The following is a 17,124-nucleotide window of genomic DNA, read 5'->3' as shown; positions in this document are numbered from 1 at the left end:
AGTTAAAATACAGTTCCATTATAAATTATTATAATTTAATATGAAATTTGTTTGTTTTTATATAAAAATATTTAATTGTTATTAACTTTTTATTAATTGAACGTTAATTATATTCTTATAACACAATAAAATAGGTAATTATATTTACGGTACTGTTTTTTTTTAAAGTGTTTAGTATTTACCTATTTAGGCTTACGGTTTTGTAGGTATATGTGTATAATTTAATACCTGCCGATCACTTTCGACATGCTTGTTACAACTAATGATGTTATATCATTCGTACGAAACTTAACCTACCTACCGAATTAAAATACAAGAATGAACACTTTAATTGGCGTAATAAATCGTCAGTGACAATATTTACAAGGAAAGACAAAACGAAGCACGTTGAGGTGTATTTCGGCAACGGCACTATGAAAAAAAAAAACACCTAAATAAATAAGCAACGGACACACACAAGATAATTGAGGTCTAGGCCGCTACAACGGTATCTTTCCCAGCCCGAATTTTCCTCCACGGGTAAGTCTACACTACCATTGTCATGTCACACGTAATTAATACAGTTGTCTATCGAATGGTGCATGCACTTTAATCATTACTCAGCGAGTAATACCCACACTCGTGCTTACTATTCTTCACAACGACAAGTTTGAGGAGATATCAAATTGCGTATGGAACCTGCTGGCAGGAGTAATCGACAGCTACCGATGGATTTGGAATACGAATATTGGAGAAAATTAGTATAATAAATTACAGGTGAGTGGATGACGGTTGGATTAATTTTAACGTGTAAACAAATTAAAATCAATACATAAGCCATGTAAAATCATACACATTTCTTGTTTAAATAAAAATAATACATGGATCTTAAAATAGACACCACATTTTAAATGAACAATTTAAAACATTTATTAAGTATGTAGTTAATCACAAAGTCGAGTCCTACTTGAATAGTACTTAAACAGTATTACTCGAATACTATGTAACACAGATTTACGATTGGTAATAATATTGTTGAACGGTCTGTATTTTACGACTGCGCTATTTACTAGTTAGTTTTCTCGTTACTCGTCAAATATCGATTAATCACAAATGCATTATATAGCATTATGTAGTATATTACATATACACTAATTACTGAAGTTTGTACGTAGTTACTTTAGACATAAACATTTTTTTACTAACGATAGTAATTGGGGCGCAGATTGTACGTTGTGCCATTTTCTTACCTGCAGTCTGTGCTATCAATTACTTGGGTGAAGTTTACAATAGCCAAAAAAATCAGTTTCCTCGCGAATCGTAAGTAGTGAGCCGTAAGTATTAGTTAGGCCTTAGGGTATCCTGAAGGACCTCCGCCGTCAGTACAATTAATATAATTACGAGTAGTACCGGGAAAATACTTTTATTTTATTGTTAAATACGATGTATTAGTAACAACGGCAAACTATTATTATGGGATAACCCTAATTGTATCCACCCTAATACTAAAAATACAATTTTAAGCTCAAATTTGGCTGAAACCTAAAATTTTTAGAACTTGGCGCGTCATATAATAAATACATTTTAACAATTTTCATTGGAGAATCCAGCGAAATGTGGCTATTTTCAACCCAATCGACCTTAAACATCACATGGGTTTAAGTATATAGTTTATAATTGTATAATTTATAATAAAATATGTATAGGTATATTATATTATAGTACTTCTATAGATTTGAAGTTGGGTAGTAATTAGTAAGTGAAAAGAAAAAGTCGAAAGGAACTGAATCTTTAGAAAATCCTCATTCTACTTCTATACAGTGGCGTAACTATAGAGACTAAAGCGCCCAGGAGCAAGACATTTGTAACGTGTATAGTAAACCGTACAAAAACGCCCTAAAATAGAATGCGCCCAGGGGCAGCTGCCCCCCCCTGCCACCATGGTAGCTTCGCCACTGATTCTATATAAGAACAATGGTGTATAAACTTGATTAAAACAAATAGTAATTATTGAACAATCTTCAGCTAGGACTTAAGAATAAGTTTTATAAAAATATTCTCATGAATATAATAATAAATATATTAATTAATAAATATGGTAATAATGAAAGTTAGTTTACCTTTCAACTGAAAATAAATTAATTTATTTTATGCGATTTGTGAGCCGATTGTCCTAGATATTTTTTGTATAAAATCTTAATTTGACACTAGTGTTTTATAGTATTGTAATTAAAACTTTATTTCTTAATGTTGAATAATTTCATTTATCGTCTGATTGTTCTTCCCAATACCAGCGAAAGGTTGTTTAAAAAATTATTTATCGGTTGCTAAGTAAATTATTATTTTTAAACTGTAGTTTACCACAGGATAAATTTAATTAGTTGATTAAATTAAATCTATTTTTTGTTTTTACTAAAGAATTCGTTACATAAAATACATTTAAATAGACTGAATAGAGTGAAAAACGGTGGAAACAGATTTTGGTTAAATTGTTTAATAAATAATTCGATTTCATGTGATTAGTCATTTTAACTCATTAGTCTAAAAATTACATAACATTTTAGCAATGCTATAAAACCTACTAATAAAATATAATGCTAAGGAAATTTTAATTGTTTTAAAAACTAACTACATCATACATAAACAGATGGATGCAGAGTATGTTTAAGGGATACTGCTTTTCTTGTATTTATGACTCAAAATAAATACATTTGAAAGGAAAACTGTTTTTGTACATATTCAGTTATTAAAAAAATATTCATGAAAACAGTGATTAGTTTACTTGAATTGTGGTACAGTATGGATTTATTAAAATCTTATAAGTTTTGCATATTGGTCATAATACATACCACAACCAGGATAGGTGTCTCAAGGCACAAGTTAATTAGGCAACATATTAGAAGTCTAATAGTGTGTAGTTTTGCAATGTGTAATTATTACTTTTTAGTGTTTATATTTAAATTTATAATTGATTTAAAATATGTATTTATATAAAGTATACCAATTACGATAATACATTAATATTACAAACAGATTCTTTAAATTCGACGTGTACCAAAGTTTTGAAGAAATCAACTCTCGAATGTTTAAATTCACTAAAGTGCATGAAATTATATATTTTTTACCTATTGATGTACTATATTCAACAGAAATATTAAAATGTTCAATTTGAATAAATAAAGAACTGCGTTATAACTTGTAACGCATATTGCAACAATTTGAATTATTCAATTTACCGTATAAATTAATGTCCCTTTATGTCGCAATAAATCAAAGCTAGCCAATTAAAATACCCTTCTACTAACATGGTCAATCTGTCTCACCGGACATACACAAATAGACCGATGGTTAAATAAACTGGATAAGTACAGTGATTGTTCAGTTGTGCAAAATAAAATGTGTTGGTGACTGTGGAATGCTCGTTATTTCGGGCTTGTCCTCGTTTATCTTTTTTTTAAATACTAAAAACAAAAATACACGTAAGTAGTATTAATTACATGTTATGCTATATTACCCCATACCTGATTATTTGGATTTTAAATACATTTTTAAAATTACAATCCATGCATAGAAAGTGTTAACAGTTTAATTAGGTTTTTAATATCAAAAACACTATTTCAACATTTCTGATAAAATTGATTAAAAAAAACGCATTTATAGTAATCGATCTCATTATGTCAAATTTTGCCAGCCTTAATATTGAAAATCTTAAGGAAAAAGTAAAACTGTTGAGAACAATAAGCATAAATACCTACTAACAAAAAAAAAAAATTAACTAGAGATTAAATAATTCATTATTTTATTTCTTTACTATATATAAGCATAAGTGTTGCTTAATTTTTTCTAGATTAGTGATTATCATTATGTCAAGATATTTTTAAATACAAATATTTGTTAAAGATAAAAATTGTTTCGATAATATTATTGATTTATAATTGTGATTTTTCATAAAATTTGTAAATAAAATAAAGAAGAAGATTTTATATTTGTATACCTATAGTTAATAGTGGGTTGTGAGTTACAGAAATTACGTAAATACAACTTACAATTCCAGTAGGTCTGAATTGCAAGAAATTAAAACTTAAAAAATTGAAATTTCACAATATTATGTATATTACCTTTTTACACTTTTTCATTAAGTAGGTTTAAGATTAAAAATATCAAATATGTAATACAAACTAGTATTGTTGTCTGTTTAGTTACAAAATATTGTACCCCGTTCAACTACAAATACCCCACTTGACCCCACTAAATATAGTTTCTTTATTGTGGATAGGAATAAAACCATTATCATAATTACAATTTACATAGGATTAATCAGCCGTGCCAAGCAGCTCATTATATTTTCTTTTCCTTTATTATATTTTGTTACAGTCATCCAATGATTTTGAAAACATTTGCGCTGTGGTTAACATTGGTTGCTCCTGCAGCATTGCAACCGACCAGTAGTGGTAAGTAAAATCACCATTGTTTTTCGAACATAATACGTCTATGTTAGTATAGCCCTCCAGACTACAAAAATAACTATTTAAGTTTTAACTATATTTAAACATTAAATTTCTAATTTAAAAAAAGCTTAGTAAAATAAATTTATTATTATACAAATTTCATAATAATGTATTACTCTATAAACACGTGACATTGCCGCAACTTCTTTAGTATTTCATGTGACAATAGTTTTGTTTGTATTTGTGTTGACGTATCATGAACATTAAAACAGCTTAAGACATTAAATAGCGACAAAACCAATTTCCACCTAAACCTGAAATGACTTAATTATGCATGGTTAATAACTAAAATTAAAATTGCTGATTGAATGGTTCACAATTAATCTGCGGGAATAGTGGCAAACGGTAAAAAAGTCCGATTTAAAAAAAGTTGGACAAAAGGTCTGGATGACATTTTGAAAGTCGGACAAACTTACCGATGGATGTCACTAAAACCGCTGGGCATTTTTTTAAAACTTTTTTGTGAACATTTCCATCGAATGGAATGTACTAGTAGGTGTTGTTTGGTATACGAATAATTGTGTACAATTTTTTTCCTTCCTTTAAAACAATAACTTCCATTTTACACCTATACACTTTGCAATACGTATCTACTAAAAAATATGTATAGGTAATACCTACATGCATTTATAAAATAGATAACAGTTCAATAATAGGTAAACAGTTTTTCTATAGATAATAAAATATCGGTTTTTTTTTGTGGTGAAAATACATTCGGACTTTTTGTCCGACTTTCAAAATGCCATCCGGACCCCTTTTGTCCAACTTTTTTTAAATCGCACTTTTTGTCCTCGGACTTTTTTTCGCCAGACTTTTGGTCCGCCATTCGGGAATAGTATTGTGGTAGAATAATATAATATAATATGTCTACAATATTAATATATATTATAATATAATGTAATTATTTGTTATCGGTGTTGTATTTTACCAAACACACACACACAGAACTGGACGACTGGCCTTACGTCGTGAAAGAACGCGGTTATGCCGAACAGTCTCCGGTCGACATATCTACGCAAAATGCACAACGACGATTTCTACCATTTTTGCGTTATTTCGGATATTTTACTTTCGATAACTCCGTAATGAACATAACAAACAACGGTCATACAGGTAAGAACTGTCAGGGAAAAAATGTCATTACATAATGTGTACAATATATATCTATATTACATACCATTAGTTTGTGTTACACTGTCAAAAACATCTGAAGCAATACCGTTTGTTACTGGAGGACCGCTCTTTGACGACAAATACGAATTCGTTCAAATGCACTTTCATTGGGGCAAATACGATTTAGGTAGCGAACATAAGGTCAACGGATTTCAGTAAGTGTCAAAATTATAGATTTGTTGCGGCAAATTGTGACGGTTAAGTATTGAACACTTTCGGTTAGTACACAGAAAGTGTTCGATTATTTAACAATCAAATAACAAAATATCGTACAAAAATTTAACTTGTTTCCGAGCTTTGAAGTATGAGCTCGAATCTACCTGATATCAGACACCGTAAAAACACAAAACCAATTCTATCCGAAACGAAAAAAAATGTCCATTACCGGTTTTCTCGAACGTCTAATAACAAAACCCAAAAACCGTTTAGGAATCGGTTGGTTAATAATAGTGTTAAGTGCAGGTTTTCTAGACTAAAAAAAAACCTACAAATATTTTTGACTCTAAACATAATTTAAAAAAAAAAATACAAATTATAAGAGAAAAGCAAACAATTTTATTATTATTTAGAAATTAAATTAAAAAATGTTTAGTTTTTTTTTTCAATTTGAAAAGTTTAAATATTAAAAAATAAATTTGTTAGAAACCCCATATCCAAATTACATTATGCTTTTAGCCGAAATCGTTAAACAATTTAAAAGCAGTATTCAGTACCCAAAACCAGTTTTTAATACTCGAAAACCCTATGCTTAAGTTATTATTTGATGTTCAAAGCCCTGATTTATTTGAAATAAATTCAATACATGTATTTATCCATTTTGTTAAATGTTATAGATAGTAATATTAGTATAGATATTATACAAACTATAGTATACCACTAAAAACATTTAGTATAGATGCATTATATACATTTTAACATTGTTTTTCTAAAAGTTTTTTTTGTTTATTACTTAAAAGTGATAGGTATGAAATTGCAAAAAATATGTCATCAGCTAGTTTTTAATTTTATTTGTGTACGAATTTTAATTGACTAACTTATTAGTTATTACCGTTTCGGCTTTAACTATAGGTATGTTTCATGTTTGGTATTTTTAATTACATGATGTATGATTGAAACCAATCATAAGAGGAAACCCTCTTTTCAGGCATCAGAAGTTTTCATTTTCATTTTTTTTTTTTTTGTTAATACAAAATTTAATTTAATTGTATTACTTATTTCGTCATTTACATTTTAATCGTTTATTAACATACGTCATACATACATCGAATTATTATGACATTTTAGAATTAAAAAATATAATTACAATAGATTTTTTGTTTACTTTAGGTATGCAATGGAAATTCATATGGTTCATTTTAACACAGCGTATGGAACTTTTCAAAACGCAGTAAATTATAGTGATGGTGTTTGTGTTATCGCATTTTTCGGACAGGTAATTGAAAACTGAAAATGTATTTATATTTGTATGCATTTAAGTTTTAACATGCTTGACGGCAATATAGATCACTTAAATATAACTAATCAATGTATATAAAAATGTATGTGCGTGTGTGTATAATATAACTCGGTGTTTCGGGAAAAACGTGATGTCAATCATTTGCGAAAATAAGTTTATTTCACGCTAAGATAATACCTAGATTCAGAAAAAGTAAAAACCATACAATTTTTTGGGTTAAACGACCCAAGTCATACAACAATTTAATCAGTCGCTATACGTTTGTGAGTTTTAATTTTTACGTTGTACAGTATACAATTTTTAATTTTTTAATTTTAAATCCCGAACATTTTTTAGACTTCGCACGTTTTTCTTGAGCACCGTATATTAATGGAATGAGTGATTATTTTTATCTCGCTCACTATTCGACCGCATTCCCACTCTAACCTAAAATTAAATTTCTATGAACTTTATAAAAATGTAATCTAAACTGATTATAGGCTAGTCAACATTTTCAACTTATACGTTCAAATTTAAGTTTCAAAAAATGATAGTGATCTGTAAAATCCTAGATAAGTAAATACTTGCTAATAGAATAATGTTGTACAATAACATAAGTACATAGTATGTTTTCAAAAGAAGAACTATAAAATCATTATTATTTCTTACGTTAAATCAATGACCTGTATATATACACAGGGTGCCTCTCTATTTTTTAACCATTTCATACAGAAACTTGTAAGTACATTATACCTACGTCCTACAAAACATCGTGAGGCTGTTAATATATAGGTAGATTACGTATTCATGATAAATATGTAATTCTAATTTTTATGGATCTAAAATATTCAATGATATTTAAAAATATTATGTATATGACATACAATCCAAATAGAATGATATTGACTATTTTATTCCTATAAAATTAACAGTTTTTTTTTTTGTACATATTTTTTAGATATCTACACACGATAATGAAGAAATGGCTAATTTTATTGCTGATCTAAAATATCTAACACAACCTGGTTCGTCAATTCTTCGACCATTCAAAGAGGAATTTTCTTTTATAAAAAGAACTGCTTTAAAGCAACATTACTATGCGTATCATGGATCTTTAACGACAGAACCTTTTTCGGAATGTGTAATTTGGATTATTTTTACGAAACCAATTAAAATATCAAGATCACAGGTATACATATATATATATAAATAATGTGTTAATTAATATTTGATAGATTATTATTTAATCTAATTTTATATCTTTTATGTATTATTAAAGTTGAAAGAGTTCAGACATTTACATTCAAGTCACCATGGGGTTTTAATTAACGAAAATGATAGACCACTACAATCATTTAATGGCAGACCAATTGTTTATGGATATTAGCATAAGCGAAATATTTTGAATAACTGTAAAATTTTATTGACCTGTGTTTTAATAAAACTATATTATTATTTTACATTCATACAGTAGTTTAAAATGTTATGAACTGGTGTTGAATTGAATTGAATTTTGTTATATTATACTTTTATTTTATTTTTCGTTTTTCAAACGAAAACCTACATAATACTTAAATTAAAATGTATAACTAATATTTGGGTTTAAATTATCATTTATCAAGTGAGCATTTACATTTTAGTGTGAAGAGCAAACAGAGTACACCTGTACTGATTGTATCTATTCGCGTGGTTTTAACATATTTTGTTCCTCGTATTTTTAAACCACTGAACCGATTTCGTTAAATACAAATTTGAATTATCATTGTGGTCTCCAAGACTCTAGAGCAAGGACCACCAGCTACAAATTTCGAAAAGCCATATTAATCATGTAATTACTAATTATGTAGACCCGACCGCTAAATAACAACTTAGTCAGTTAATATAACCATAAAGTAGTATAATATTTAATCTATGATATAAATATATAAATAAATAAAAAGCGAGTACAGTGGGGCCGGGGCATAGTGGGGATGGAGATGTCACAGGTCTACAGATTTTATTATAACTGAAAATGATAAAATCACTTTTAAATAAACGGTTCGATGCGAATCTGTGGATAGTATGTTCAAACCAGTTATAGTGTATTAGAAGATATCGTGGGACCAGCAATAATGTACTTAACATTCAATATTTAGTCCTGTGCAGGGTGGATACGATAAGGGTTGATCGTCTGTCTAAAAAAATGTACTGTCATAGTTACCCATACATCGTAATTAACAATATAATGGAAATTTTTTCATTACCTGTTGACTGTTCATTCACACACACATAGCAACCTGGAAACTGACTACGGCTAAAGTGTAAACTTACCCTATTTTTGGGGTTTTTCCTTAATAAAAAAAAAAAATTTGACCACAGATTTTTGAGAAAATTTTATATGTTATAGTTAAATTTTAGATCTACCTTCGGTCTAATTTTCAGATCTAAATCTCTAAAAATTTGCTTGAAAAAGTGAAATAAAGAAAAAAAATCTATTCCTTCTAGGGAAAAGGGTTTATGATATTTTTTTGTTTTGTTAATGTTTATCGATAGTACTATACTTGAAGAACAATTTATATAAATTTGGAACTTTTTCGACTATTTTTAAAAAAGTTATAGAGCATCGTAATTTTAAGTTGAAAAATTTATACATTTTTTGGGTGTTTTTCTCAATTTTGATGGGGAAGGGGTGACTTTTAAAAATGTTTGGCCAGCTAAAGTACCTTTCAGGTATGATTTCTGATCTATAGAGTTGCTACACGAAGAAATCGGTTCAGCGGTTTACGAGATATCATGGGCCCAGACACAAAAAATAAAAAAAAATAAAAACACATCATTGTAAAAACAATACCTTTTCAGCTCCGAATCAGCTAATTTATAGATTTGAATAAAGGAGTATACTGTATAAATTTGAAATAACTATTTCACACTAGTTGATAATAAGTATAAGTGTTTGAAAATTCATCATCTACTCTTCGGAAGACCATTAAATCCGCCACTGTTCATGTAACAGTGGCAAATGTTTACTCTGTTGTAGTTATTTGGACATTTCTTAAATGCATGTTTTATACTTCTATAGCTGGGTTGATTCTGGGTTTAATATTTTAACTTACTTTTTGTGATCCTTATCGCAGTATTTCAATAGTTTTTTTCTGTTTGTCGCGTATACCACTTCCTGCATAATCAATAATCATATTGTAAATCGAATGTTTGCATTTCTGGTATTTTATCCCTCCACCTCTGTTTTTATGTATAACAATCGTATAGTAGGTAGTAGATAGGTACTTAATTTTTTTAACTTCTGAATAAATATGTAATTTGCGTAAAACATACATCAGCATGCTGCACAATATGTGCACAACAAAGTATATACTTAGGTACCTTGTTTTCGTGCCTCCTACAGTGTCAACTATAAGGTGATATTTTAACTGATGGTATAATTTTCCTTATTTATAATACTTATGTGCCTTTTATGGTGTACACGTTTATGGTTAGATAGACATTCCAACTGTATTGCTAGTAGTTTTAAATCAAAGGACCTAAATCTCTCTTTAAGACCTCTCAGAAATTCAGCAACCGAAATTACCAACATTTGAGTAGTTTATTTATTTTTTACCATCACCACAATGACGAGGAAAGCTTTAAACCCCTTCCCCCCAAATAATTTGGCTATTTAAATTATAAATTAATTAACAAAGAGTTTTATGGTTTTCACTTAGTTGTTAAACAGTTGCAACTGAATACATATTAAACGTTTTATGTACATAATTAGCAGTAATTATTAAAAAAACAAATCTATAATCGCCTTGATTAAAACCATATACAGAGTGATTTAAATATTTAAAAAATAATAATAAGATAATTTAGAATAAATTTAATCATCTTCATAAATTATTGTTTTATTTTATAGAGCTTGTTATTATTGTTTTCCTAATAACACAATCTTTTAAACCTACAGGTTTTTGCTGTTTTGAATTTTAAAATGTAATTTGCATTTTTAAAACATACATTCATGACATATTCATACATTTATGGTTTGATAGAGAATAACTATTTGTACTAAGGTACTATAATAACAACCTAATGGTTCCTCCCTCCTTGAGGCTTGAATTACTAAACGTTTAAAAATGAATTATGATATTAATTACACGTGATCAAAATTAACTATAGTCATTATTTTTACAAAGTGAATCATCTTGTACATCGCAAGTTATGAGCAGGTTACCTATATTTGTATAAATAACGAAAATCATAAATTAGAATTTAATTCTGACAAGGTTAAACAGTATAAATTATTACACATACAATGTTATAAAAATACGCATGCGTTTGTTCATTTAAAATACACGCAATTTAGTTTTTGCTATTCATTTTAGTTCGAAGATTTTTACAACATTATTGCCAATCGTTAAAATGACTTACCCGAATGTTCTGTTCGTTTACTCCAGTTATATTATATTTTGTTTAGTCGTTTTTGCGAATTCCTCTGGTAAGTACATAAAATATTCTATATAATAATAATCTAATATTAATAATTTAGTAACGGTGTAAAAAATTATTATAATATGTTATTTACAATTAAGATAAACAAATACCACCGACAACAATTCCTGACACTTTCGAAGACGAATTCCTAAAATTCGTTTGGCCTAAAATACAATGGCGTCCTGGTCATAAAATTCAATCACCAGTAGATATACAGACTGAAAATGCAACTTTTATCCCACTTCCAGAGTTCCAACACGTTAACTACTGGGGCGTGGAATCACTTTATGTTAATATAACAAATAATGGCCACACTGGTAATTATTATATGCTTTTTTAGTTTTTAAGTTATATAAAATAGATAAAGCTACATGTACGCATTTTTGTTTAGTTCACGTTGAATTGACCGATGGAGAAAAAGAATTTTTGGTACTTGGCATTACAGGTGGGCCACTATTTGACAACTTCTACGAATTTGACCAAATGCATATTCATTGGGCAAATGATACTCACGGAAGTGAACATACCCTCGATGGAAAAAGGTACTTAATCATTTTTATTGTTATAAAACTATTAAAAATATATGTTACGCACGATTTGGTATTACATTTCGCTAGAAAAATTAAACATCAATACTTACAAAATAAAATTTATAAGTATGTGTTGCCAAACAAATAAATAGTTAGTAGGTTGCACATATTTTCACTTATTTGCGTTTTTGTTGCACTTATAATATATTATATGTAGACACGAGTATTTTTTTTTTATTGAACTTTTGATAAGGATCTAAATATAAGTCATTCGATAGAACAAGATATGCAGATAATGTTTTCAAACCGGTAAATATTAGTTTGCAGTTCTTAAAATTTAAATAGCTTTTATTGTACAAAATCGTGATATTTCAAGAGACGCAATTTTATAGGAAACTAAGCAAAGCAAAAAAGTACAGGTTTCGAAATTTAAAGAACAATTTAATTTATAAACTTTAACTTGAGCGATTTTCAAATGTTAATACCTTTAAACTTTATTTCATGATTAACGATTCTAATCATATGTAAAAAATACATTTTTAATAGAATGTTTTAAGTTAAGAGGTTAGAGGATGTCATACCCTTTAAAAATAATCGTAAAAACGCATTTAAGGAAAAGCGTGTAGGTCAAAATGAAATGTTCATAGAAACAAATGTTGATACCATGAAAAAGAGGAGAACTTTAACTAGGTTCTCTCGTCAGTGTTTTTTAGAAAACTTAAATTTTACTTTAAATACAAGCACTTAAAAAAGTAAAAAAAATGTCAAAACTAAAATATAAATTATGAATGTTGGGTTAATAATTTAAAAAAAAAAAGCGACGAGAGAACCTAGATAAAGTTCTCACTATTATAAGTATGAAAAAAAAATTCTAGGATTATTATTTAGTCAATAATATGCGTAGCTATGTTTAGATGAACTATATTCTGCATATTATACGTGTACAGTTTTATTTTTTTCATTTTTTTTTAATCGCCAAAAAGAAAATTTAAAAACATGCAAAAACAATTTTTTTTTAACATTGATTTAATTTTTAAAGTGAATAATAAAGTTTTTTTGAAAAATTCGTTTTTTACGCTCTAACCTAGTTTATTTCACATAAAAATCAGACTTGAAAAAAAAATTTATGAATATATAAAACAACTATAAACAAAAAAAAACCTGGATTATGAAAAAAAAATGTTTGTTACTCTATCATTGGAGAAACAAAAAATAGCAAAGCATATCTTTATATGTGGTAAATACATTTCTAGTTAGTTGTTTTGGACTATAGGGAATTTGATTAAAACTTAATCGAGTTTTTGCACACATCTTGTTTGTAGTGAAAATTAATATACTAAAAATACTGGCTAAACATGTATTCCTGTGATATGTATGCAAACACAATGAGCCCCCTTTCCCGACCATCAATCGATAAGTCAAAAAAGTCGATTAAGTCGTCAAAAAAAAAAAACAAGTAATATTATTATAAACTACTATTTCGTGATTCTGAGAAATCATTATTTACAATTTTTCATAATCCGGTTTTGTTTTTTTTTGTTTATAGTTGTTTTATAAATATCATATTTATTTTTCAAATCTGATTTTAGTGTGAAATAAACTAGTCTAGAGCGTAGAAAAACTAATTTTTCAAAAAAACTTTATCATTCACTTTAAAAATTAAATCAAAGTAAAAAAAATGTTTTTAAATTTTGTTTTTGGCGATTAAAAAAAAATAAAAAAATAAGAGTTGCCAATTTTTTTTAGAAGTTTTAAATAAATAATATTTAGCAAATTATTCCATGGAAAATTGTGGATACAAATAGTAAATTAATAGGTACTAATTCATTTTAAAAGATACCTATCAAGGATATCAATATAATACACTTAGAATAGTCTCAACACGAGGTTAATTACAACAATTAAATGCTTGTGTTTGTTTATATAGTTTAATTATTTTATTTCAGTTATGCTATGGAAATCCATTTTGTACACTTTAATTCAAAATACAATAATGCCGAAGAAGCTATGAATTATATTGATGGATACTGCGTGCTTAGCTACTTTGGAGAGGTTCAAATACTTATTTATTATTTTAACATTTAAGTTTACATGATCTGGACCTAGTGTCCAATTACAATTATTAGTAGGTACCAATGCAACCAACTAAAACAAGTTAATTAATAAGTAAAGTGCGACGATATGTTTTTAAAATAGACAAGCGAAATAAAGACTTAAGTGATATTGGTAGAGGTAATACCAGTAATAAAAAAGGACTTGTACAAGGTTTATGTAAGGATGCACTTTAGTAGATTTTCATTTAATCAAATTAAAAAATAGCGTACTCAGTTTTAAAAATAAAGACGTATGTAATTATAAGAGTTTCATTAAAAATAATTTATTTTTTTTAATACATAAGTATTAGGGGTGTAAGATTTTTAGAATACTTAAATCTTGAATAATTCAATTAAAAAATTAGAAAAATTGCGCTTTTTTATTAAAAATATGAATGATTCAAAATAATGAATAACTCGAGTTATGTATTCTTCAATTTACGAAATTTTATTTAGAAAGTTGAATAATGAAAGTAATTAATTTGTTGGTTTTACCTGATATTTATTCATAAATTATCGAATAATGGTTATTTGGCCGACCTAATCAACGAATTATTCATTAAATTTTATGAACTGAACAATTTATTAAATTTAATTTAATTCATCATTATTGACAACTCGAAGAAATACTATGATGTTTCCTTGAAACAAGACCATGCCAATACCTATAGTTCATTCCATTAGTTATTATAATAAATGTATTGATATATTATTACATTATCAACCGATGTATAATTAACAATACTTCATAAATAGTACTCTCTCCTTCATCTCGCCATATTTTCACTTTTATATGTAATGAAGCAAAGATTAAATAACTTTTTAATTGATATGTAACATTAATAATGTTACACTATTGTATTATGAATCGGTCGAAGCTCAATCGTGGATTGATAAATTATTTTGAGATTTGTTGGATTTATCTGTGTGCATAGTTGTTTTTTTTTTCGAAGTTTCGAATCTTTTACGAGGTCTATCTTCAATTTCGACATACTTACAAATTGCATGTATCCACAGCTAATACGCAGAATTAACATGTCACTGAAGGGTTAACGATGAATTGCGGCAATCGATTTTGTCTAACTGAAATATGGTGGGGTAAACTGCACCGACAATGTTATCATATGATTGTATGGGGTAATAAATAGTGCTGGGAATATTACTTTAATATCTTTACGACTTTTAGTGTAGTAAACTACGCACGGCAAACTTTCAGTTTAGCTTTAGTAGTACTCACATAGTAATATGGCTGATTCAAATAAAAAAAGAGTGACAAAAAATTAGCCCTAAACGAACCTCAAAAATACTACATAAGTGCTTAACAGCAAGCTTAGCGCAAAATTTAGAGTTTAGTGACGTATAAAGTAAATTTAAAAATACATATATATGAACAATGCAAGATGCTGACTTCAATTGTTATATCAAAAAGATAAAGAAATATATTTTACATCTCTGGTAAAATCTTTACCTTATGGGTAAGATAAAAAAAATCCTGCAAAACTAACTATTGACCTAATTATTTCGGCGCAATTTACAATCGCCTCTCTAAAAATGAACCCTGCAATGGGTTTGAAACTTTAGAAGAAAACTATCGCTATTAATATATCCGAAAATCTCAAAATGAAATTATTATATTGTTAATCTAGAAAAAAACCTAAGCAACATTTGTGGTTATATATTATAAAATAATTAAATAAACAGTCAGTCTGTTGTATGCGCTGATGATGTTACATCGCTGCCGAAATACGTTAAACTTTAGAGAATTATTTTGTGGTTAAGGGCTTATTTAAATATTTAATTATATTATTATGACTTGTGTTATACCAATAATTTAATCAACTGTCAATTTTGTTTTTATGAAACCGTTATTATTATAAGTTATCCGAAGAAGATGATCCTGAAATGGAAAACTTCATCAGTGACTTACAATTACTTATTGAACCTTATTCATCAATAATAAGAAAAATAGGAGAAGAATTTCAATTTTTAGAAAAAACAGCATATCTACAAGAATATTTTACATATCCAGGTTCATTAACTACGACACCTTTCAGCGAATGTGTAATATGGATGGCTTTTATCAACACATTCAAAATATCCAAACGACAAGTAATTATATCATAACATAAATGTTTCAAATTGAATAATTCTGAATCAAAAAATAATATGTAACCCATTTTGCATTCAACAGCTGGCAGCTTTTCGACAATTGCGTTCAAGCGAAAATCATGCCTTAATAAATGGCAACGATAGAGATTTACAACCATTTAACAATCGACCAATAAAGTGTAATTTTATTAAAGACGAATTGTAAAAGCTTAAATTATAATATAATAAGTAATAACGTATTCATCTAAATAATTCATAATATACTAACATAATATTAACATTGAGTACTAATACATTATTATATACATAATATTGTAATACAAATTTGATTCATTAACACATACTTGTATGACACCTATTTTTTTGGCTTCCCTTTACTTAGAGAGTAGAAATGGGATAGTTATTGAATAATTGAGGGAATGTTAAAAATGTATGTGGAATTTATGACCTGAACTACGTCATTTTTTTTCAATTTTGACAAACTTTGATAATTAAAAAAATTAAACCAACTACTAAATTTTTTGTCAGAATTCAAATATATTATTTATTTAGTAATACTAACTTGAAAAGGTTGTTATTACTTTTTTTTCATTGGCCATAAGCCATGTAATGATAAAAGAAATTGTAGGTATCACTGCGGTAGAGATGGACGAGGTACAGTAACTTTTCGAAACAATATACAAAATAACCTATTTAAATTATTTGTTTGTATTTTGAAACCTAAGATACTGAATCTTGTCCGCCCTTGATAACTGATGTATTTTCTTACTAAATTGGGGCGTTTGATAAAACCCGTGAGAGTATGTTATAAGTTATAAGAACTTTTATTTTAT

General features: G+C 27.7%; 2 protein-coding genes across 2 annotated transcripts; both read left to right on the top strand.

The window, feature by feature from the left end:
• Positions 1-3,314: 3,314 nt before the first annotated feature.
• On the top strand, positions 3,315-8,555 carry LOC126845737 (carbonic anhydrase 7-like). The gene is made up of 7 exons (XM_050584605.1): positions 3,315-3,458; positions 4,354-4,430; positions 5,433-5,600; positions 5,671-5,815; positions 6,987-7,092; positions 8,054-8,284; positions 8,375-8,555. The coding sequence occupies exons 2-7, from the start codon at positions 4,361-4,363 to the stop codon at positions 8,480-8,482; spliced, it is 828 nt and encodes a 275-aa protein (XP_050440562.1). The 5' UTR covers positions 3,315-3,458; positions 4,354-4,360; the 3' UTR covers positions 8,483-8,555.
• A 2,838-nt stretch (positions 8,556-11,393) lies between these two features.
• Positions 11,394-16,634, top strand: LOC126845665 (carbonic anhydrase 2-like). The gene is made up of 6 exons (XM_050584472.1): positions 11,394-11,563; positions 11,658-11,876; positions 11,951-12,101; positions 14,036-14,141; positions 16,061-16,291; positions 16,374-16,634. Exons 1-6 carry the CDS (start codon positions 11,488-11,490, stop codon positions 16,494-16,496), a joined length of 906 nt encoding a protein of 301 aa, XP_050440429.1. The 5' UTR covers positions 11,394-11,487; the 3' UTR covers positions 16,497-16,634.
• The last annotated feature ends 490 nt before the right edge of the window (positions 16,635-17,124 follow it).

This window comes from Adelges cooleyi, unplaced genomic scaffold, assembly GCF_023614345.1.
Source record: "Adelges cooleyi isolate 19-005CV unplaced genomic scaffold, UGA_ACOO_1.1 ACOO_flye_CR_arks_rails_tigmint_CR_PRNA_8, whole genome shotgun sequence".
Classification (NCBI taxonomy): domain Eukaryota; kingdom Metazoa; phylum Arthropoda; class Insecta; order Hemiptera; family Adelgidae; genus Adelges; species Adelges cooleyi.
This window is presented reverse-complemented; position numbering and strand designations above follow the sequence as displayed.

Bases quoted from the DNA above. Each gene is read 5' to 3' on its own strand.
- LOC126845737 (XM_050584605.1), top strand. From the start codon at position 4,361: ATGATTTTGAAAACATTTGCGCTGTGGTTAACATTGGTTGCTCCTGCA. The intron at 4,431-5,432 runs GTAAGTAAAATC...ACACACACACAG, and splicing joins ATTGCAACCGACCAGTAGTG to AACTGGACGACTGGCCTTAC. The intron at 8,285-8,374 runs GTATACATATAT...GTATTATTAAAG, and splicing joins TTAAAATATCAAGATCACAG to TTGAAAGAGTTCAGACATTT.
- LOC126845665 (XM_050584472.1), top strand. From the start codon at position 11,488: ATGACTTACCCGAATGTTCTGTTCGTTTACTCCAGTTATATTATATTT. The intron at 11,564-11,657 runs GTAAGTACATAA...TTTACAATTAAG, and splicing joins CGTTTTTGCGAATTCCTCTG to ATAAACAAATACCACCGACA. The intron at 16,292-16,373 runs GTAATTATATCA...TGCATTCAACAG, and splicing joins TCAAAATATCCAAACGACAA to CTGGCAGCTTTTCGACAATT.